This window comes from Hippoglossus stenolepis, chromosome 1 (assembly GCF_022539355.2).
Source record: "Hippoglossus stenolepis isolate QCI-W04-F060 chromosome 1, HSTE1.2, whole genome shotgun sequence".
NCBI classification, from domain to species: Eukaryota; Metazoa; Chordata; class Actinopteri; order Pleuronectiformes; family Pleuronectidae; genus Hippoglossus; species Hippoglossus stenolepis.
The window spans coordinates 26,083,142-26,107,706 of NC_061483.1; the positions used below are offsets into that span (position 1 = coordinate 26,083,142).

Below are 24,565 nucleotides of genomic sequence, written 5' to 3' on the forward strand. Positions count from 1 at the left end.
GAGACGACAGAGCAGGAAGAAAGCAGGCCTTGAATGTGCTTGCTGTGCAATGCTGCACCCCCCCCCCCCACACACCCACACAAACACAGGCATTGTACACTGTAACTCTTTAACCAAAAGATTTGTTTAATTAATAATCTATTATACAACGTAGATCCACAAAAACACAAATATACACAATGATCCATGTGGCGTATAAATTCACTTTAGAGAACAAAACAGTGCAAACATCACAGTATCTATAAACTCCATTATGGGCACATGTCACGTTAACTAAAATTATACATGCAGGAATTTTTTTATTTCTATTTGAATTCATGAATGTAAAAAAAATAAAGAAACAAAAATACATTGTGCCAGCCAAATATACATACTTTAACTATGACTCAATTGAAATGCGTTTGGTCCATTCTTCAGGTTTAGACCTGAAAATAATAATATTTTAAGTAAATAATTTTGACTCAATGTTTGCATACAGTAAAGAGAAAATATGGAGTCTATTTAATATAAAACATTCAGCTATTATTTTACAATGCACACACACATATTGTATAAGAAATGTCTTCAATTATATTAGAACAATACAAAATCTAAAGTGCTACTTTAAAAGACTCACAAAAGCGTACACAGTACAAAATTCTAAATCAAAGCTTATCTAAGGTACAAGAAGAGCTTAAAAAATTATCCATAGTCTTTTCTATGAACTGGAAACTGAAAATCTCAAATAAACTATTTCTCTTTTATGCCTAGAGCCAGTCTAGGTAATGTACAAACACAGGCTCCAGGCCTGAATAATGAGTTCCTGAGTGAGGGTGTCATTTCTTCTCCAGAGAAGAAGAATCAAGTATTTTTTTAACCTGATTTGACAGTCAGATGTGGAGTTTACCACACCGGACTGAGCAAAATGCTTCCAGCAATGTTATAATGATATTTAGCTAATATCCATCCATTTCAGTCAATATGTGACCAATGACCATGCTTCTGGTCTACAGTATGCTACAGTGTGAGCTGCTGGAAGACGTCGCTATGACCGGCTCACAGGCTAATAAAAGCTTGATTTCCAGAGTAGCTTTAAACCAAAATGATTATTTGCCAAATGCATCTGAACAAATTTTGCTGAATGTTCATTCTATCAGACAACTAATGAATCTTACTCCCTCAAAAACTTGGGGCTAAAGGTACTGGGGTCTTTTGACAGAACTGCTGACCCAGCATCATCACCTCTGAAATCCGAGTTAAGGCAAGTTTTAAAATCCAACGAGGTGCGATCTGTGAATTTAACTCATTGTGCTTATGTTTACCATCCTGTGATGTTTGATTCCAAAGAGTTCTTATTGGGGCCACGTTGTAATTCACTCTTCAGCGGATTTCCCAGCAGTTACCACAACTGAACAAACTTTGAATTTACAGTGTCTCAGCCTGTGGTGTCACATCCTCCATTTTATCATTTACATTAATTGGAACACTTTAATTCTACACAAAAAGCTTGACTGCTGGACCATCTTACACCCTTTTCAGTCCATTTCACTCTTCTCCGGGGCCTTCAGCATGTGTTGCCTGGTCGATCCGTTGCTGTTGCTGCTCTGAGCAGAGTCTCCAGCCTGTTTACTCATCCACTCCAGCATGTAGAACCGCAGCATCAGAAAGAAGCCTGGGAGATCAGACCACAACCAAGACTTATTCATTTGCTCACAAATTCATGAAACAAACGCAGGCGGGCAGCCGGTGAGATCTTGTTTTCTTTCTGGATAAATTAAGTTAAAATCATTGTGCAGTATTTTTAACATCTAAATCAGCTTATATGAGGTATTTTGTTTTAAGTGAAATAACCTTTAACCACTTTACTTCTGCTCAAATAACTGTCACTACTGACAGCGAACTAGCCTGTTCCTCAAAATAGAATAGCCAGTGGTGAATACATTCTCAGTGGCTTTGCTGCTTGTACAAGTGCCATAAACTATTAGCCTCACATAGCAGCAAGCAAGGGAACTCAAAGGTGAGGAAACACATCGAAAGCGACAGGAGCTCAAATACTGCGAAAATTCAGAGACACTTTTCCAAGAAAATAACTCAGGCATCAAAACCAGAGGACGAGGACAACAACCCATTTGATGTGAGTGACTGTGTATGTAGCATGTGTATTTAATCCCGGGTGACGGGTCAGGTTAAGGTTCATGGGTCCGTCCGGTTCTGGATATAACTGTACAGGTAATGGGTTGGGTCCAGGGCTGTGTGGTAAAAAAAAGGTGGGGAAACTATAACTTTCGGTTCTCTCACGCCGTTATTAAACAGGTGCATGAACTTCTGTCACTCATATCAGAGATTATATATAGACTAGGAGACTAGAACAACTGAAATCTAAATCATGTAGACAAATTAATTAACATTTTATTATTATTATTGTTATTGTTTATTTGTACTGGTGTGGGGTAAACAAGGATGGAATGTAACTCAGTACATTTACTCAATTACTGTATACAAATTTGAGGGACTACATAACTCGAGTGTTGCAATTTCATGTTTCTTTATACATCTACTCCATTAGATCTCAGAGGTAAATATTCTACTTTTTACTCCACTATTATTTTCTATCTCATTATAGTTGGTAGTTACTTTACAAATTAAGATGCTTCCATACAAAACATATTAAGAGACAACAGTAAATTCATGCTTTTACATGAATGCATTATGTAACAAATTACACATAACAACATACACAGAGTGCATTCATTGTGAAAATGGCCAGGTTAATGTCCAGCCAGCATCATTGGAAATTAAGTTTAAAATGTAATTGTTAGCATACGAATCAGAGCTAGTCTAGATAACAACGTCTTACAAATGAAGCCTGATTGAGCTCGTCAAACTTCCCACAGGCATGTTGTTAATCTTACTAACTGATAAACAAACAACCACCTGTAGTGTAAGCTGTGTTTTTTGGCTGGATGTTTGAAAAAGTGACGGATCTTCTTCCCTGTCTGTGTGCGTTTCTCAGCCTGCTTTCATTAGCTAATGCGGGTTTCTGTCGGAGACGATTATCATAAAAAAACAGTTTCAGTGAGGTTACATTCATGAAGCTTCCCTTACTCAGTTCTGCTCCAAAACGTTTATTAGTTAATGTATTTCAAAAGATTAAATATTTGTGTCACATGTTAACTACTTAGCATTTACATTTTCTTTCCTAACTTGTGCAGCAACAACAGGGTTGTTCAGGTCCCTGTTCCCACATGGACCTGAATCAAAAACAAGTGTTCTGCACGTGAGAGGAAACTGCTTTTCTTCTGATAGGCAACAGTGACTGAAGGTCATGTTTAACCACATGGTCATTGTCTCATTCCCACACTGATACAATGGACAACTGACTCACTGATACACAGACACCAATCTCTGAGCCAACAATCCAAACACCCGGAGTCTCTGCTCTGCTCTGATGGTAAAAATACAAAATAGTCTAAACAAGTTGATATAAGTTTACAGCCACACTCTGTAGCCACTGTTTCCTAAAAAAGAGGTTGACAACATAATATAAAGCCAAAGTGCAATCTGGACTGACTGAAGCCTGTTTGTACTGACCTTGAAAGGAGTTGAGGATGCAGAAGAGGAAAAGAACCAAGTCAGAGAGGGGACCAAAGTCCAGGAAGGTCAGACCCCAAGATGTTCCGAAGAGGCAGCTGAGGCCCCAGATACTGAGAAAAGCCACACGGTTCTGCCTCCACTCAACCCTGTGACGGATCTTCCAGTAGATGAGGAAGAGCATCATGATGCCCAACACCACCAGGATGACCAGGATCGTCATGGTGGTGAAATAGTGAGCCAGCAACGCCTTGTCGTTAGATTTCATCCAGCACCTGGAGAAAACAAATAATCCCAGAAAGTGGAAGAAAATGGCTTCAGTTCTTTTTCCAATACAGACATCTCATCATCCCCTGCAGCCTTATTTAGGATCTTCTCACTATCCCGGCATTACAACGTTTAATCTTGCTTACATCTGATAAGGGTTGGAGACGTCATCGCTTGGCACCAACTCTCTCATTCCATAAATGTCACCTACTGCAGCCAGGATGACAATAGGAACAGCAGGGAGAACTGGAAAGGAAATTTGAAAGGCCAAATTTGAAAGGGGCACACGTTAATGTCAACGGCCAACGTTTTAAAGTAAAGTATACCTTAAAGATTTTACTTCAGACACTCACCGAAGCCGACCAGGTTCCATATGTAGGGCTTTGGTAAGGTGTACTTGGTTAAAACCATGCACACCAACCAGAATGTGTAGAACACTTCTATACCCATCCAGGTGAAGGTGCTGAGCAGGCTATAGTGGAGGGCCGCCCCCACCCAGGTGCACAGACCCTCCCCGCCCACATTGGCCAGGACCCCAGTAAAGAAGAAGAGCAGGTTGAGGGCGGCGAGGGACACGGCTAAGCCCAGGTGGATGGGTTTGGACTGCTCCTTCGGTCGTCTGCTATAGGGAGGATGGAGAGAGAAAGAGAAGTTAATCAATTGTTCGAAAATTATATTACTTTACTTTTATTTTTGATACCTTCGTCATTATAGTGTTACCTCTTCCTGCAGAGAAAAGTGATGAGAGCAACACAGCTGATCAAAGACACGGCACAGCCCAGAGATGTAATTGTGGTCAGGGCCAGGAGATGGCGCACTGGTCGAGGCTCCAGTTGCTGTCATGAGCACACACAGCAAAGAGCAACAAGCTCTTCATACACAAAAATATGGAATGTATACATTTCTATGTATCATGTGTGTGTTTCTTCACATTACACTGATGATAGCGTCTGCGTGTAAAATCATCTAGAGATGTTCATGTGAGTTCTGAGTTATGTTAATATTGTTCGAAATATAGATTTGTTGTTTCTGCATCTTATTATTTAGTTTGTTTGATTCTTGAAAAAGAAAAATGGCGGCATATGTGTGACGTGTCTCACCACCAGTACGGAGAAGTAGGTCAGGTGATTACACAGACACTCTGTGTTCTCTGCTCCTCTCTGCTGTGTTATACACCCATCCACCAACCAGCTGACCTGCAGTGGATCTGCACACAGACAATGACGGGTTAAACATATCTCATTCTCATCAATGGGTTTGGCAGTAAATACACTAGGAAACATGTTTCATGAATGAAATTATAAATGTTCTAAAGGCTTCCTACTTTTCCTGGTGTCCCATGAAACACATTTCCTTGAATGCATTTTCTGAAATAAAGACAAAGAGACGAGCTGTAATCATTTCCTTTTAAAATACATTGCTCTTTTTTTTTCTTCACAAAGTCTGATGTCACATTGTAAAAACCTTTTATTTACACAAAGTCTCTCTCCCAGCTCCCATCTTACTGACTATTCTAATAATTTTAGAATGTTATTTTATCATCAATAGCACTTTTTTTATATTTGCGCCCTAATGGTGCATGATCTTCAAAACTTTAAAACATTTTCTTTTATTTTCCCTCTATTCTCTATTTTTGTCTTGTAAAGCACTATTGTGTATTTATATTTAATATTATTGTATTCATATTATTGTAATATTATTTTTAATCACATTAACAAAGTTATTACTACAGTTTTTGATTTAGTAGTGACTGAAACATCTGGTACTGTAATTATCTGAAATGTGTACGTGTGTGCATGTGAGTTAAGAGAAGAAACTTTGTGGTTTCTGTGTGTTCTCACGAGAACACAAACGCGACAGACAGCTTAAGGCAGACGTCACGGAACAGAAACACCATCTGCAGCTAAACCACATTTGAGAAGTTATGTTTGTTACAGCACAAACATCAAAGTGACAATACATTTGCCCCAGCTGTGTCTCAGTTTCACGGGGACGCTCTAAGCTCAAGAATATCCAGTGGTGTTGTTCCTACCTGAGCCAGACACGGACTAAGAAATACTTTTCCTGAAGTAAACCCAACATTTTCCAATTCACAGTGCTTGGCATCGAATACTCCACCATCCACACAATAGAAAATGTGGATATTGATCCCACTGACACGGACTAAAGCACAAAGACTTACAGGTATGGCATCATGGTAAAAGTCAATCCTGATTGGCTCAGGCAGATCAATGATGATTTCGTTCTCCACGGTAATTTCCACCACCTCACTGAGAATCCTGACCTCCTTGTGACCCACCTGGAACACACACACACACACACACACACACACTTAACACACCTTCACATACTCCTCATATAATTCATCCTACATATAAACACACAGGAATAAAAGCAGGAACATTTGTTTCAAAGTCGGAGCTTGTGAACTTGAGACTAGGCAGACAGGCAGGTGTTTGAGGCTCAGCTGCTCATGTTGACTGAGGACAAACAGAGCCTCACCTGGAATTGGGTGTTGTTTCTGAAGAATGTGCAGACTACTTTGGTTGTCGTCTTCACAGCTTGTTTGAGAGCAGAGGGGAGATGGACAGTGGCGGTGGACTCTTGAAATACACCTTTAGTGACCTGAAGAACAGAATGTATGTAGAGTGGACACTGGACAGTTAAAGACGGCTCAACAAGGTTTGGGTAGATTCATCTTCAAGACAATGCATGAATGGTAAACATGGAAACTATCAGCCACTAACTGACAAATCATTGAGCATCAATTCTTTCTTTTTTTGGGGATTGAAAACATGAATAGATCAAATGTGAAGTCGTCACACATCACTGACACAGAATTCTACGTGGGACAAACTTTCACACAGAATACATTTAACAACCACATTCTCCAAAAGCCATGAGCTGTTTTCATTCACAACCCGCCAACTGCAAAACACTACACATTCACAAGCACATGTTTCACATTCTAATAGGGTTTTCAAAACTGGTGAGAACATAGTCAAAACAGAATGATGGCAACTTTCATGCATCTCTGCAGAAACCACATTGAGATGTTTAGAAAATGTTAGCAGACTATTTACAATAAAACAAAAAAATTATAATTCCAAACACAGCAGGTTGTACCTGCTGTGTTTGGAATTATTATTACACCCTGGTGTTTTTAGTCTCATTACCAAACAGACAAGTGGGGATGGCTTCAGAATGATTTCGTTTAGAAACAAGGCTGGTGGAGACAGAAGAGTGGCAGGGGTGGATTACACATTTCACAAGATACTTTCCATGATGCATCTAGAGAAGACATAATTACTTTATGGATGTTTTCTAAATGTGTGTTCTGTGTTTGGTTATTTGTTTGCACACTGAGTGCAAACTTCTTTACTTGTGTGTCTCTTGCTCTACTTCCTGTCTTTGTCCCGTTTGCTGCCCTAGTGATCGTCTGCACTCATGTGTTTCACCAGAGTTCAGTTGTGTTGAATGTCTCTGTGTTCCCCTCAGGTCGTTTGTGTTTCCAGTTCTGTTCTGCGCTCCTACTGTTTCAGTTTTTCACCATCACCAGCCTTCTTTGGTTCTTCTGCCTTATTTTTTGGGGGATTTTCAGTTTGTCTACCTGACTTCCTGTGACTCTAAGTCTGTATATTTAATTACATTTTGTTCTTTGCTGCCAAGTCCGTCACCTGCATTTGGTTCCTGCAGATATTAAATCCTGACACCATTATTGAAGCCCTGGAATTTGAGAAATTAGTTTTTTTCCAAGGATATGAAAAGAACATAAAAAAGTTGAACCAATTTCAGATTATTTTGTGTTACAAAATACTGAAGTACATTTAACAAAGTAAACGGGTGCTCTTATTCTATCATAAAATACAGATTTATGTGGAAAAAACATCAAACTTCGAAGATTGAAGTTCTTGATTTATGTGATGCTCCCTGTTGCTGGTGTTTTTAAAGTGTGTTATGAGTTACAGCTTTTGCTTTCTGAGAGAGAATTGTGTGTTCTAGTGTTCGGTTGAATGATCTAATTTTGAGACATGTATGCACATGTAATGCTGGTTTAATACTCATCGTCCATAAGAGTTATAGTAAAAGGGTGAATGTGCCTCTCTCTCTGTTAGGGGAGAAACACACTGGATTTTATTTATCTATGAGGCCCTTATTGGTCTTTTACCCCTGATATCTCCTATCTAACAACAGACAGAACAATCTAATGCTCAACTCATTTTTATCCTTACGGCAACTTAAGTTTTTTATTTAATCTTATTTTGCCCTCAGCTATTGTTTTAGTTGATTCCTTGGTTTTAAAGGTTCAGTGTGTAGAATTTAGTGACAAGTTGCATGTCCCAGCTGAATACCTCTCACCTCACCCTCTCCTTCCAAACATGAAAGAGAACCTGTGATAGCTTCAGTTTTCATAAAAACTCAAAAGGTGTTTAGGTTGTCCAGTCTGGACGACTGTATAAAAACATGGCGGCCTCCATAGAGAGGACCCGCTCCAGATGTAAATATAAAGTATTTAAATATAAAGGGCTCATTCTAGGGTAAAGAAAACAACAATTTATACGATTACACACTTGTAATGATGTGAAAATATCACTAGTATTATTTTATATAAAATTTCTACCAATAGATCCCTTTCACCTATATCTTACACACTTAACCTTTAAATTAATATTGATGTACTATATTTATTCCTGAGGCTTTAACTGTTGTTATCACTTTTGCAATTTTGCAAATTTGACTGTTTCTTATTTGACTCGCGTTGATGATGCAGACTGTACGAGTAGTTTTGAAAAAGTGGCTTCAGTATTGATCGATGCTTTTGAGCAATTGAAAAAAACCCTGCAATTATCCAGTCAAACACAGGATGCAGGAACAATAGCAACAAAATAATTGAGTTAAAGCGTTGACAGGACTTTGTACCACCGTGCTGCTCTGCTCCTCAGTGAGCATCACAGCCCCGTGGTGCTCACAGCCCTAATTAGTAGACGGTGTGTAGATTGCTGGGCACTTACGCACATAGCTCTATTTTAAGGTAGTTTGGAGGAAAATAAACATCAGCTGTAAACATACTACTACTAACATACTACTTGTCAGTAAAACGGAGCTACCAGGCACTTTCATGTGGTCAAACTCTCACCTATTTTTGTGAACTAAATCATCACCAGCCTCCATTTGAATGAAAACCTACTGTCTTGTTTCAAACGCTGCTAAGCCACTGATCCAAACAGAAGAAAACTGCCTCAGAGGTAAAGAAGCCTACTCCCGCAAGTTTGACATCAAGACATCATCACGTTTATGAACCACTGCCTATGCAACTCTTTGTGAGAGCACGGTTGTGTTTAATGCTGAGACCTACAGTTGAAACCTGATAAGTGTTCAGTTATTTTCTCACACAGATGTATTTTATCTTCTCTTTGTGCCTCAGAGGAAATGTACTTTGTTATGTTTTAAATATGAGGCCAAAATGAAATCAAGACAAAACCAGTGTGGTCACAGTAGCTGCTAATGTGGCCCGTGTGGACTATACTGTTGGTGACACACAAAAGAGCTGGACTAAGACAGCCTTCTCAAATTAGCATATAAAGACCAAATGCTCCCGGTGCACGACTGCAGTGTAGCCAGCACAGGGCTGAGACGAGTGTAAACTGGCCCGTCCCCATATACGCCTGCAGTCACTCGCTCATCAAAGTGAGTTTTGACACTTTGGAAGCAGTAGCTGATGCTTCCCTTCTACCATTGTTTACTTTGAACACTCCAGTTCCCTGCCTACCACTCGTCACTCATCTTCTATCACCCTTCGTGGCGGCAGAGTCATCAAGAATATGTCAGGGATATGTTGGAGTTGGAGAATAAAGAGGTATTAAGACAGCTAGTCCCATAATTCCCTGAACACAAATAAATACTGCATAAAGAAAAATATAGGGGAAGGAGATTGTAAGGTCAGAGGTAGGTTTTTCTTGATGTCATTGAAGTTGAGATGGGACATGATATAAAGAATGCAGAAGGAGACAGTGTTCAGGTGAGAGGTGGCGTGGGGTTAAAGCATGCAGGAGGCAGGAAGAAATGTATCAATTCTGCTGTGGAAATCATGTTTTTGCTTACAGCACATTGACACCAGTGTCGGCCCGGTACCACCAAAAGCTCTCTTGACATCTTCGTCAGTATAATAACAGCTCCCTTCCTAAGACATCTTTGTCAGTGTCTTTTACATGTGTAACACCTCCTTGTCATCCTGACATTTGCATTCTAACATACAGCCTCTCTGGTTAAGATAGGGAAAGATTAGTGCATGTCGGAAAGCAGCTAAACCAGCAACAAAGTGATCCTACTAACCATTACTGTCTGTGTATCCACAGCCTGAGTCATCTTCTCAATCCTTTATGCTACAAAGGCTAATAGTTGAAAGTGAGCCACACTGTAGCACTGAACAGTTCCCTGCACATAGTTCTTCTGTCATAATTAGTCACTTATCACATATTGAGTAAGTAAGTAAGTAATTTTGTAATATCTGATTAAAAACTACAGAGCTGAGCTATATTAGGATATGAAACCAAAAGGTTTGTATTAGTGACCTTGGTGTAAAGACTTTTGTCTTTATTAGACACCAATGAACTCTAGACTGAACACAAAATACAGGCTGAGAAAGTTAAAAGCTGTTAGTCCTGAACGGTGGTTTAGGTTTATTGCTTTAAGTTCGACTTCCCTCTAGAGTCTAGACTGTAACAGTGAGTCATGCTTTCACTGTGTTGGTGTGTTTGTCTTACGGGAGATGTGACGTTGTAGCCTCTGAAATCATCGTTCATCTCCACCTCAAAGCTGGAAGCACAAGGATCTTCAGCATTGTCTTCAATCCTGGACATGCACACACACACACACACACACACACACACACACACACACACACACACACACACACACACACACACACACACACACACACACACACACACACACACACACACACACACACACACACACACACACACACCATCATGAGGAACTGGTTTCAGGTGGTCATTTGAAGAAAGAAAGTTTATCTTTGTACCCCCCCACCCGAGTGTACTTCAAAGTTTTTTTTTCCTTTAAATGGCCAAAGTTTACGTGGTAGATTACTGTTCTTAAACAGTGGCCTTAGCAATTAACACAAAGCCATAGAAGGAAGGATGATGACAAACACAACCTGTCCAACTGTCATTCATTCATTTGATTAAAAAACAGGAAATTACATGTTGACTTGGGTGGATCCGCCTCTCGCTTGATTACATAACTCTTCTGCAAAAAAGAAAGATACACAAAATAGCAATTTTTAGTTTGTCAAGTTTAACTCGAAACTGTGAAACCTAAACAAAAATCACATTCTGCAGTTCATTTGCATCATCTTTGGACTATTTATACAAATATAATCTGAGTAGCCGTATAAACATTTGACTGAACAAAAGATTATCTTAAAAGTGTGGAAAACTGGCTTTTTAGATCAGAGAACAATACAGAATATCTTCCTTACTGCAGCTGATGGGCCTCCCATTGAACTTGAAGGCGATGCGCGTTTTCTCGGTGATGATGTCTGTTTGGATTCTTCCATTGACGATGCCGTAGTCGGCCTCGGGCTGTTTGGGGCCCAGAGACAGATCTGTGCAGCAGGTGCCCTGCAGGCTGGTGGGCCTGCACAGAGTGAGGTTTTTTCCTCCGATCTGTGCAGCACAAATAAGAAAAACAAACACAAAAACCCTTATTATAAACAAAGAATTCAATTACAGCATCTGCAGGTTGGCAAGAAAAAATACTCTTGATGTTATTTTCTTTTTATTTATTTCTGCCTTAAAATGCAGAACAATGGACTTGTTTTGTCTATAACATCCATGTTATTGAGCCAGATGATGAGGGAAACATGACCTGTGTTATATTAACTTTTTCCTATAATATGTAAAATTATTAATATTTGGAACCACTGTGTGCAAATATATTCCCCTGATTTACCTGCAGCTTCAACTGGTCCAGCAATGGTTCCCAGTACAGACAGAAGTCACTTTGCTCTTCCGAATCGAGTCCAAACTGCTTGAGGTCAATCACATCAGACCGCCGACACTGGGCTGTGATCTGCCCTTCGACAGACAGAGAGCTCTTATTGGCTGAGATGGAGATCCCCTTGCATCCTGGAGAGAGGTTGTAGCTCAGGTGCAGCAAGTGTTTGCCATGACGCCAGGTGCCGCAAAATGTCAAGCCCTGGTCGTTTTCACTTGAGCCTGAAAGGACACAAAAGGAGGCTTGATGTTTGTTTTTCCTGCTCGTGATCTTCGTTGCGCCAACTGTCAGTAAACAGTGCAAGACCAGAGACAGGGGGAGGTTCATTCACTGTAGAACAACCTCCCTCTGTCGGTCACACATACATTTCAGCTTTGTGCTTTTCTGTCTGTAGAGCTTTTACACAGGTTTACAAAGAGCATTTTACAACCACTATGGTTTTGAATTATATCTAAAAACCATTTCACAAGCTCAATATCTGATTGAGCCTCAATGGAATCCATATACCCCACCTCACATCAGGGTACTGACCCTCACACAGCTCTTTGTACACTGCACTGGAGGCAGGTATGTCTCCTTCCCCCTTTATTTAACATGCCAGACCTCACAGCCACACAGAGGAAACATATGGCACATGTGTGAGGTTTCAATCATATGATGTTTTTGTCTCTACTTGAATATCACAACAGAATATATACAGACACGGGTGCGTTTGGAGAGGAGTACATTGAAACACAATTGTATGAATGAACATGAGGCTAAAAGAATAGAAGTTAAGATAAAAAAGGTTTTAGTGGTTGGCTTACCCGTGGCGAGGAGGATGGTCAAGATGAACACAACCCTCAGACTATCTGTCAGCCGGGACTCCATTGAAACTGCAGCAGGAGAACAAAGAGTCAAATGCAGTTGCACAAAGGGAACAAAGCTATAATGTCTTTCTGCACAGACACAGTGTTGTCAGTGCGCTAAAAACGAAACCCCACGACAGGAACCCGATGAAAAAACACAGTGTGTGTTTGTGTCCAGTGTACAAAGCACATTTCAACACAAGCAAACAGTATCTCTTATATTCTTTCTATGTGCAGACACAAATTCCACAACAAACTCCAGAACAGGTCTGACATAGTGAAAAAGGTTTTTCTTTTTTTAAATGATAGTGTTCTTTTCCAGACCCCTGCTCCTACGCTCTCTTATCAATGAATACAAATGAGTTCGGGCTCAAAATACACACAGGGACCTTTCTATGCTGTTATCAATGGAAACACTCTTTCCCTTTTGAGTGGCACACACACACACACACACAGCTTTGCACAACTATCCTTATTAGGGCTTTGCATTGACTTTCATTCATTGTTGACAGCCTAGTCATGAGCTGATGTCATCAGGTGGTACCCAATAGGGCTGCACGATATTAGGAAAATATGCGATGTGCGATAACGTTGTTGAGTGTCGCGATGACATCCAGAGCATGAACGCATGTTACATGGAGTCGCATTTATCGCAGTGCAAGCAGTCTTTGATACCGTGATGACTGTAGATTTTAGATATATCGTGCAGCCGTGGTTCCCCAACCTTCACCGAGTGTTTCCACTACTTCACCACTACACTCTCCAGTTGGTGGGCCTGCAATAGTGGCCAAACACTGCCCATCAGCTCACAGCTTCCAGCTTCCAGCTTCCCTCCTCCCTGCCTCCTCCCCCATCATACCAGCTGCTTGATTCTGAGTCTTTTCATCCAGGCCAAGAACTGATGACAGCCACCACCTACATTTCAGTGGGAAACCTCTGCAGACGATCTATACAGGGAACAGCCAGATCTTCCAACCCTTGGCCCTGCACTCTTCAGCCAGAGACTTGTGCTTAATGGCCTCTCTCTCAAGGGCTTCTTCACAACCCTCCTCCCATGGCACCGTGAGCTCTACCACACAAACGCATGAACAACGACAAGTTCACTTGTTCCCCAATAGCATACCGATTTTTCTTGTGCCAGGGAAATGAGTAATTGCAGAGATTACAACACAAAAGTCCCCAGCAAAAAACACACCAATTTACATCATGAGTTACAGCACGTGAGAATCATGTGGGCGTTACCATACAGACGTGTCACTAAACCACGTGTATTGTACTTTCATATTTTCAATTTCTACCACGGATGCCTACTCATCCCAGATGGTTTTAATCACACATCTTTGTCATAGCACTGAATCACTGCACCCTTCAGTGCAACACTGCATCTGTGACTGTGTGGTGTTACTGTACGGTCTGTGCGAGACAGTGTGGAAGAATGATGAAGATGCTGTTTCACAAGGGGAAAACACAGCGGTCGCGGTTGCCATTATCATCACAAGACAGACAGGAACCAGTTGTTTCATGTTTTTATTTCATGTGCAAGGTATAGGAGCGGCAGTGTGTGCATTGCTGACTGAAAGATAACGTCTTCTGCCTCCATTTATCAGTTTGCTACAATATGTTGGATTCATGTTAATGTGTATTTAAAGACATTTAAATTTGTGGGAAAAAAATTAAAAATTAAAAAAATATAAGAAATTGTCTAATCAACCAAAAATGTTGCGACCCCCCCCCCCGCAGTACCTCCGCGGACCCCCTAGGGGTCGCGGACCCCCTGTTGAAGACCTCTGTTTTAACAAGCTGTCAGGAAACTCCTTGCAGCAAAGTGTTCCTGTGGAATTCATGCACGGGCTCAGTGGTCGCTGCAACATTTAAATGTTAGAGCGCCGACGTCTGTTAATCAAACAAACAAATGCCTGTAAAATTCATTCCTCTGGCTTTAGCTTACTCAAGTTTGACCTATGCATCATAGAAAAAGTAGCATTTTCAACATGTTAAATCATTAAAGACAAAAAATCCCACAGATGCACACATTTGCAATAAATGTGATCAACAGAGGGGTGTTCAAAACCATTTCTTTTCAAATAAAATACATACCTATTATGTGAGTCATATTTTTGTACTCACATAATGACATGTGATATTTCAATATTTAAACAGGCATCAAAGACTGAGTTCTTTTAGCTCAGAGTTTACTTTGTGAATCTGATCGATCCTGGCTCAGAATTAGTTCAGGATTAATCTGATTTGTTAAGATCACTCAAGTCAGGCTTTGACAGCAGTGTCCTTTCAACCTCTAGTCAGTCTCTTTCTTAAAATATAAATATATCAGCGCAAATGGATGGTTAAAAGAAATCTAGCTTCTTTACATCATCAAGAGTTTACACACATTTATGAAGATAACATAATTATAATACAACCATTTGATTATGGACAATAACCTATTTTATTCCTAATTAAATGATTAAAATATGAATTCTGTACAACTGAGAGAGATCCAGTCACTTCAGTATAAGTGCACATAGTGAAACTGTCACACGCTTCACACGGCATGACTTTGTGGTTTGGGCACTTCCCTTTTTTTGATCATTCAAGATCAGCATTAAGCATTTGTGGGAAAAGGTGCTAAGATGTGACTCTGCAACGGTTTGTGATACTGAACAAATAAATACAGGTGTTATACACACACACACCACATCTTGCAGAGAGGGACAAGGTGGAGCAGTGTTTTTTCCAAGAAGTAGCTGTGAACTGTTACTTTCATATATCTAAATGATGACAACATAGGTATGACTCACAGCACTAACCTACTCATTTGGTAAAGTTACTGAAGCATTACAATTGCAGTGTAAGGTCTGGGATATAATTAAAAACAAGAATAACTTTTCCAACTTTTCTACGTGGTTTTGAACAACATCTCACTACATCCCTTTCTACTGTTCTGGGGCACCCACCAGCCCACCTCCGCATGGCGCCCGTGCTACAATAAACGTTTCCTGCGGATCAATTTCCTACTTTCTCTTGAATGTCTCAATGTGTAAATTTCTCTAAATTTAGACCAAACAAGGAGCAAACAGTCGAGTTCTGAATGAGACGATGACACATAACTTTACAACAAGCCTCGTCAGCATCACACTGGTGGTGAATTTTCACACAGCGTTCATGTGTGACTCACGTCAGCCTGACCCAACCTTTTGGAGCTCTCTGACTATCGACAATATACTGATGAAGAAAGCACCACTGTCACCCCACCCACAACAACTGGCACGATCACACAGTGGAAGGTTCAATTCTGCGAACACGTCCGAGAGAAGGCATCACCTCTACACTAGTGTTTGAGGATGTGTGAGTTAACGCTACGAAAAAATACTCAGAGTGTGAATGCATGAGTGGGTACAACCCAATAAAGTGGCATTTCCTATGACGTTACTCTTTCTCACAAGTCTAAATTCTCCCTGTCTGACACTTTTACACTTCAACTGGCTGAAATGCCATGACTTGTAAACTAACTCTCTCTCTCTCTGCACCCACACCCACTCGATTGTCCCTGCACGGCACCCAGGCACAAGAATTTCCCCTTTTTCTATTACTTCACAGCTCTCATGTGTATGCGTGTGAGCGACAGGCACAGACAAAAGCTGGCATTAAATGGATGTGTGTGTGCGCGTGTGTGTGTGTGTGTGTGTGTGTGTGTGTGTGTGTGTGTGTGTGTGTGTGTGTGTGTGTGTGTGTGTGTGTCTGTCACGTGTGTGTGTGCGTGTGTGGTTGAGATAGACGCAGACAAGAACGCTGCTGACACACAGCAGACTTAGCATTTCTCACTTTTCAGCACCGAGCCCAGACTCGGAAACTTGTTGCTCCACTGCTCGCGTCACTCCTACACACATATAGACCGACATGGGCCTGATATTGTTTTCGTTTGCGCGCATGCATCAACACATTCCTCCAGCAACCCATGCATGTATGAACGAGACGGGGGCCAAGTACCCCCCCTCCCCCCCATCTCGCATCCTCTCGCTTTGTGTTTTCCAGTAAAATTTCTCATCTCAGGGTTCTGACTCATACTAATCATCTTTTCAAATCTTCAAATCCGACCTGATGCACTCTGGCACCAAAACCAAGTGTGTCGCAGAAAAAGGTGACAGACACATAGACGGAAGGGAATCAACTCCTAGAAATGTCTGAGTTATTTAAAAATATAAGCTTTATAATAAGCTTTATTTGTATAGCACGTTTCTGGACAAAGCCAGTATTAAGGCACAGTGCTTCACAAGAGGACAATTTAAATAAGGTAAACAAAATGCAATATAAATAAGTAAAATCAATAATAATTTACCCTGAGATGAAAGTTTTAAAGGGGAATGTTTTAAGTAGAAATGTAAAAGCAGTAACAGATGCAGCATTTCTGATCTAAAATATAAAGGCATGGACAACACTGTAACTCCTCAAATGTTAAAAAGGATTTAATATTTGAAATTAACTCGAGTTGGAGAACAACAGGAATGGACAACCTGTGATGGTTACATTGTTTGAAGTAGACATTTCAAAACTTACATCACAGTCTATCAACAATAGAACAAATTTTGGATATGGAGAAATTTACTTTTGCAATTAGAGATGGAATAATTCCACAATGGAATAAAACCCCAAAGATAGACTTATTAAAATAGCAGCTACTCTCATTTAGTCTAGAACGTGCAACAAATAGGTTAATAGGTAACCCTTTTTGCTTTTTCCGTTGTTGTCTGGGTCGATCTATTTTGTCTCTCTGTAAAAAAAAAATAGTTTTCAATTTTAAATGTATAACATGTTAAAAAAAATGCAATGGTGTTACAAGTAGATAAGTGTACGGACGAATGGAAGACGAGAATGGAATCATAGCAATAAAGTAATAAAAAAAGAAATAGACGTTTCACTCTTGGTTTGTAAAGGAAGCATCAATGAGCCTTTAACATTCTGGTTATTAGTTCCTCAAAGACCACATATGTATAAGCACAGCGACCCAGCGCTCCAAGCATGGAACATGCCTGCCAATACAACGCCCCAAGGCTCAGCCGTCCAAACTGCAGTGTCATACAGAGAAGCAACTGATCTGGCTTTAAAGTTGAAGCTGCAGATCAGATCTCAATTTCAAACCCTGTGATATACTGGACCTGGTTTCAGTAGCATAAAGCACCTTAAACAAACCACTTCCTGCACTTTCACATGTTTTACGGCAGATGAGTGCTTTAAATTTGAGCACGTATTTTCTGTACCTGTTCGCGCACCGCAATCTAAAATGTGCTTTGCAACAAAAGTGCATCAAATAAATTCTCCATGCAGATAGAACAGACAATTTCTATCTGCATGGAGAATTTATTTATTTAATGCACTTTTGTTGCACAGCCCATTTTAGATACAGCTACCAAAAGCTACACCATTATCTTGCACCTACATTTACAGTTGACTGAATACGGAGTTTGGGAATTTGTCCTGGGACAGTTTCAGTCGGCTCCTCTGCACGCAGCAGACTGAAGGAGCAAAGAATGCATGTGCATGGAAGAGTAATCCCGGGAACAAAAGCTGCTCTTTGTTGTCGGGCCTCAGAGCTGAAGTGACAGTGAGCGTGAATAAGGGTCAAAGATCAGCGGCTGGTTTGTGGCTGTTCAAGCCGATGGCTCAAAGACGTGCACACCCACACAAACAGTTCACTCTCCCTGCACAACACAACACAAAATGAAAGGGCAAGGTATTGAGGGTAAAGACATCTTTGAAAAGCTGCCTTCACATTGTACCATGAGTACATTTAGCTTCGTGGTAGATCTTTCGAGTTTCCACAGAGAGACTAAGGCCGAAATAAAATTTGCGGTGCTCAAAAGCTGTTCAGGGAGTCGACTCTTCGCACTTGTTGTTCTGAAACTACACACTGACCTTGTGTGTGTGTCTTAATTTTGTTTTTGCACAATGTGTCGCTGTGGGTAGATTTCACTGCGCTACAATGTCGTGCACTGCCAACTGCTTACAGATAAGATTTGTATTTGTTTTCCTACAAGTCGTAGCACAAGAAGAAAACTGGTTGCTGTCTGACATGTTGATTTACAGCACGTAGCACGAGCAGCTCAGGACTTGTCTGTGAGAACGGCAGGTTGCACTCAGATACCACACAGCTACAGGGGACACTTCTGAAAGTGAGACTCACAACATCGAATTGAAAGTATTCATGATGACTAGACTTTTCTTTTCATCTCACCAGATGCAACAAACACTAAAAGCAGGAATGAGCATCGAAGACCTCTGCACAGATGCGTCTCAAGTTGAAGTGGAAGACTAGATGTGATATGGCTCATGTGGAATGCTCCCTAGGCTACAATTCTTCTTTCTTGCATTCTTTGTGATAGCACCATAGTGATGCCGTGTGAACGTCTGCGTGAGTGCGTACGAGTTCCTTTATCTGTATCCGCATGTCCTCCGTGAGGAAATTGCAGGAGCAGGTGGAATGTAGCAGATATTTCCTTGGGGGCTATGAATAAATCAATAAAACAACAACAACAACACACACACACACACACACACACACACACACACACACACACACACACACACACACACACACACACACACACACACACACACACACACACACACACACACACACACACACACACACACACACACACACACACACACACAGACAGACAAAAGCCAGAATATTGTTAGGCCTAAATCACCCCCAGTGTGGCCTTAAAAGTGTTGGTCACGGGGTTCCGTTTGCCATCAGGGGCTTTCTTTTCCTCATTATAAAAAATGAAGTCAGCACAAAGGAGAATGGGCTTTTTGCAATGAGTCACACATCCTCAGCAATTTGCATTTCAAGCGATGCTGTCTTCAGGAACACCAATTCAACCGTGTCTACTTTCAGTTTTAATCACCACGCGCTTCTCTAATGACTTTATCTGCTATATATCAGTAATGTTTGCACTCGAAGAAAGGCTAATCTTAAAGATCTTTTCACAGCGGGGTTTTTTTTTTAACTGAGTGCTGTGTTTTGATTGTGTTTCGTCACAGTCTGGAAACCGCATATCACAGCTGTAGAAAGAGCACAGTAGAGGTGTTGCTGCCTATGATGTCTGCCCATCAAAACCAGTAACAAGACAAACATCTTCCACTACTACAGGGAGGGGAATCAGAATGAAACACAAATAATGGGAAAACATATGTAGCCGACACTACATTTGTAATACAACAGCAGAGTGTCACCTTATTTTTACACTCTACAGCACAAATTAAATCAAATTAAATGAAATAAAATGTAAAAAATATATATAGTTCCTCCCTAATGAAACAAATCGTGTTAAGAATTTTATTTCAGTGTCCTGTATATAAATAAATGTAAGTATATATATATATATATATATATATATATATAGCACGTATATTTATATATTCAACATATGCACAGACACATCATTTATATGTCTATACAGATGAATGAAAATAGATAGATAGATATATAGATTCTATTGTTTTTTGTATTTACAATTGAAATAGTGTTAGATTTTTGAAAGAGCTCACTCACAGAGGTAGACTGGTGGATTCGTGATGAGGTGAAATGGATGTGACAGTTTGAGTCGGAGCTTCCTATTTGAAATGAAGGTGCAGAGGGGACTTACCGGCACTAGTTTCCCTGTCGGCGTGTTTCTGATGCTGTGATCCTCCTCAGGCAGTTACAAGTCCGCACCAGACCCGGGCAGAGTCTGCGCAGAGATGAGACTTCACTTCTCTCACTCTTTTAATTGTTCAGCTCATTTCTGAGACGCTCCTCACACGGTGACAGATATTTTTACAGTGGAGAAAAGAACGCAGCGCAGAGAACCAGAGGCCGGGCTGACGTGTGAACTGTGGCCGCCACACGGAGACTCTGGCCGGGCTGCGACTGTCAGCGAGTCCGAGGTGTGAGCTGGAGCGACCGTAAAGCTACTTCCGCTCAGGACCTTCACAATTAAACAGTCAAGTCTTATAAGAAGCTGAATAATAGATGTAGAAACCCCCTCTATTATTATTATTATTATTATTGTTATTATTGTTATTATTGTTATTATTATTATTATTTGTATGATTATTATTATCATTTCGACCAATTGGTTAATTATGTTTTTATTTTTTTTTCACCTTCTGTTCTTTCTTTTTCACAATGTGAGATAGGGCGTTTTAAAAAATATTTTTCTTGATTTTTTTTAAAGAATAGTTAATGGATTATTATAGTTATTATTACTATTATTGTTGTTATTATTAACTATTATCATTATAATTATTATAATTGTTTTGCCTCCAGCTCCCCCTGTGACCCTCTAGAGGATAAACGATAAAGATAATGGATGGATGATTACCATTATCAGATATCCTTTCACCGTTTGCACCTGAAAGGATGCTCGGGCATTCATTTTGAGTTGTTTCCGGGTTTTCGTGTGCTGTCTGTGTAGCTTGACTGTTGTCAGCGCAGCAAGGTGTTGAGGGGAGAACAGACATGGTGGCTGTGTCTGTGGGCAGAGAGGAGGGGCTGCAGGGCTGTGAGAGAACACTCAGTCGTTCACTTTGCACACCTCTGCATCACAGTGTACCAGTGTAATAACCCTTTAATGTCATTGTTATTGGCCCATGACACCTCATTGTATTAGGCTTTGCTGTTACATCCTCCCCCTATTGGATTTATCTTATTCATTGTGATAATGGTTGTGCTGTTCAGTCCCACAATTCAATACATAAAATTACATCACCCAGCTCCAGCAGTTTATCTTAACAGTGACACCAGAAGTATTTTATCTTCCTTCAGGCCACTCTGTGACTTTGATATCAGTGTGCCTGACACTGTTTGGCCTGTGCTACTTCAGTGCCACAGGTTTTGGTTGTAACCGCAGCTTCATCGTGGGTAGACTTTGAATGAACGTAAATACCATTGATAACTGCGTTGCTTGTTTTTTATTCCGGTTGGCAAGAATCCTATTGCATGTCTGTGCACGTGTGTAAAGCTCTCACCTAAACTGTAGATCTAAGAATAAACTCTCTAGGATTGTTTCGATGGCAATCAAAATAGTTAGTATCCTGGCAGATAGCTCCCATCCTCTCTTCAGCCAGTTTTTGAGCTCCAGGAGGCGCTATAGAGTCCCTATAGCAACTAAAAATGTATACCCACAAACATACATTGACATGAACAGTTTTTTTTTGTTTAATGTATCATGTGACCTTGTCCATGTGTTTGTTTACCTAACTGATTGTTGGTTTTATGTTGTTCTTTTGTGGTTGGTGAGCCGAAGACAAATTTCCACCTTGGTGGACAATAAAGATATATATATATATATATATATATATATATATATATATATATATATATATATATATATATATATATATATATATATAAGGATAATAGTTACAGTTTCTTCAGTTTTATGTAAATCATCCTGTGTTTCCTTGCCAAAACATTTTGTTCAGTAGATATGTAAGTAAACCACATCCGTGACACACCTGAAGCTGCAGGGGATAGTTAATGTTTAAACCCACTCATTATCTGATGACATTGTTCCTGCTCTCCTGATAATTAAAAGCACAATTAAACTCAACTCTAAACTCCTGAGTTTAGACAAATGTCTTTTTTTGAAAGATAAAGAAGAGAAAAAAATGTGGGGGAGAGGCAAAGTAGGAAATGGCTCGATTCAACACCTGGCTGATAGAGCCTGATAGTGTGTGTGTGTGTGTGTGTGTGTGTGTGTGTGTGTGTGTGTGTGTGTGTGTGTGTGTGTGTGTGTGTGTGTATGTGTGTGTGTGTGTGTGAGTTACTGGAGCAGGATTTGTCAGTTGAACTGTGGCTTGAGCAATAAAGGGCTCACTGTCTTGGTGATGACAGGTGCGCTTGGAATATCACACGCATTCACACACACACACACACACACACACCCACCCACACACACACACACACACACACACACACACACACACACACACACACACACACACACACACACACACACACAGACAGTCACAGACCATAAACTTAGGATGTGCTATGAGGGCGAGGGACAGAGAGACTGAGAGTGAATAAAAGGTTGTAAAAAGGTGAGAGACAAAGAACAGAGAGAAAGTGAAAAAGAGGGAGGACAGACTCAAGCCAACATGAGTCATTATCTCAACAGGGCAAGGTGTAGAAGTTTGTCTGTGCACACTTGTGAGCATAAAAACAATGTCATATACTAGTGTGTAACGCTATTTCCAGTCAAAAGCTCCAAGTATGGTCAAAAGAAACCGTGTGAGCCTGAACCTGAAGAAAATACTTTTTGTTGTCTGTCATGCGGCACAAGTTACATGAGCGTCGGCCTGATATGGAACAAAAACAGCACTTGGTGTTGCAGTCACTTTTTAACATCCTGCTGTTGTGGTTTCCCACCAGCAACCACAGAGGGATTACATCCAAAAATCGAATCACACGTTGAAAATGAAGGGGTGTGTCTGTGAATGTCTGATTCCAGTCTCCGTGTATAAATAACCTCCTCAGAGTAAGACACAACACAATACCTGAGCTTTTAACAATAATACACTGTACATGCTGAAAACATATGCAGGTACAGTATTACTGCACAAGGACCAACATGCTAATAATCATGATGCATTTCTCCCAATGCAAGCTCTGACTTGATGTGCATTCTCTCTGCAACTGAACTTTGACCATAACCTATGTTCTCACCTCCATGCAATGCTCTCACATCCTCAAACTCAAAATCCTTCAAGTATCCCAGAGTCAGTCTCACTGAGGACGTTTAAAAAACACAGACCTGTTTTCAAGACCACTCATACACACACTGTTCCTGTTAAATTCACCAACAATGGCCTCAGAGGTTTTGGGGCCTCAGGGTCACATCCACTGTTCATTCAATGACTTTACAACACTATCATAAAAACAAGGAAAAGGCACCATTCACCATGAACACAACAGTTTTACAGTGGTTTAAATCAGCTCTACACCTGTCACCTGTTCAGCCATGTATACTATAGAGGTTTGTGTTCAAGCACATTTCAACCACCAACCTGTTTGCAACCACCAACATCAGTCTGAAGTGAATGAAGCTGAATCCATTCAGTTTCTGCCACATATCAATAGTTATTTTGATCTCATTGGATGATTGGGTGACTCCTACTTTCATTTCAAATGTCTGTATATAGGTTGCTGTGTTTTGTGTACGTGTCACACACGCGTGAAACCAAGAAGGCCAAAGCTTACTTACTATGTAAAAATAATACAAATACCCCAAAGGTTGAGGGAGACACAGAAATCTTATTTTATTTGCATGATTTTATTTGAAACACCATTATAAAGATGAATTTTAAACTATGCTGTTTCTAATTGTATCTATCATTTTGTGACCCCCTGTGGTCTCTCAGGGTCGCTACCACCTGCTGTTTTGGGTCACAGCAGGCTGCTGTTTTCAGTGAAAGCTGAACTAACTCACCTGCTCAGCGCCGAACAGCTATGTTATAATAAAGTATTGATCTCCTATAGAACCAGACATTTCCTTTAAGATCCAGCTGCTAAAACGGAAACCTGAAGTTCCAGTCTCTTATGCAGTCAAACCTGAAAGGAGTCGATCTGACCTCTCCTTCATCAGGTCAGTTCAGGGTTAGGGTAAGGGTAAGTTTAGATGACCTGAATCAAAATCCTGGAGCCTTTCGGTGTGAATTTGAGCTTTTAAACCTTACAGTTTCAGATGGTTTTCAAATTAAAACGTGTCAATGCTGTATATTTAAATATATCATCTGTAGTATGCTTATAAAATTGTATTTAATATTGGCCTCTCTTGGCTCCCAGAGCCATTGTTTGGCCAAGGTTTGAT

The 24,565-nt window shown here is 40.4% G+C and overlaps 1 protein-coding gene across 3 annotated transcripts; it reads right to left on the bottom strand.

The window, feature by feature from the left end:
• Positions 1-106: 106 nt before the first annotated feature.
• Positions 107-20,632, bottom strand: adgrg1 (adhesion G protein-coupled receptor G1). Of its 3 annotated transcripts, none has more exons than XM_035163056.2 (15): positions 20,357-20,632; positions 12,666-12,734; positions 11,815-12,080; positions 11,342-11,528; positions 11,064-11,109; positions 10,602-10,689; positions 6,340-6,462; positions 6,020-6,136; positions 5,162-5,204; positions 4,938-5,044; positions 4,558-4,673; positions 4,191-4,456; positions 3,984-4,083; positions 3,571-3,845; positions 107-1,651 (listed from the first exon to the last, which is right to left on the bottom strand). In XM_035163056.2, exons 2-15 carry the CDS (start codon positions 12,727-12,729, stop codon positions 1,515-1,517), a joined length of 1,935 nt encoding a protein of 644 aa, XP_035018947.2. In that variant the 5' UTR covers positions 12,730-12,734; positions 20,357-20,632; the 3' UTR covers positions 107-1,514. The 3 variants fall into 3 exon arrangements, with proteins under 3 accessions (XP_035018947.2, XP_035018930.2, XP_035018939.2); XM_035163039.2 differs by having other exon boundaries at positions 4,191-4,459; XM_035163048.2 differs by lacking the exon at positions 20,357-20,632 and adding an exon at positions 20,263-20,316 and having other exon boundaries at positions 4,191-4,459.
• Positions 20,633-24,565: the final 3,933 nt, after the last annotated feature.

Coding starts and splice junctions, on each gene's coding strand:
- adgrg1 (XM_035163039.2), bottom strand. CDS start 12,729: ATGGAGTCCCGGCTGACAGATAGTCTGAGGGTTGTGTTCATCTTGACC. Junction 11,529..11,814: donor TGGACCAGTTGAAGCTGCAG/GTAAATCAGGGG, acceptor TGTGCTGCACAG/ATCGGAGGAAAAAACCTCAC. Junction 5,205..6,019: donor TTTACCATGATGCCATACCT/GTAAGTCTTTGT, acceptor TCTTTATTTCAG/AAAATGCATTCAAGGAAATG.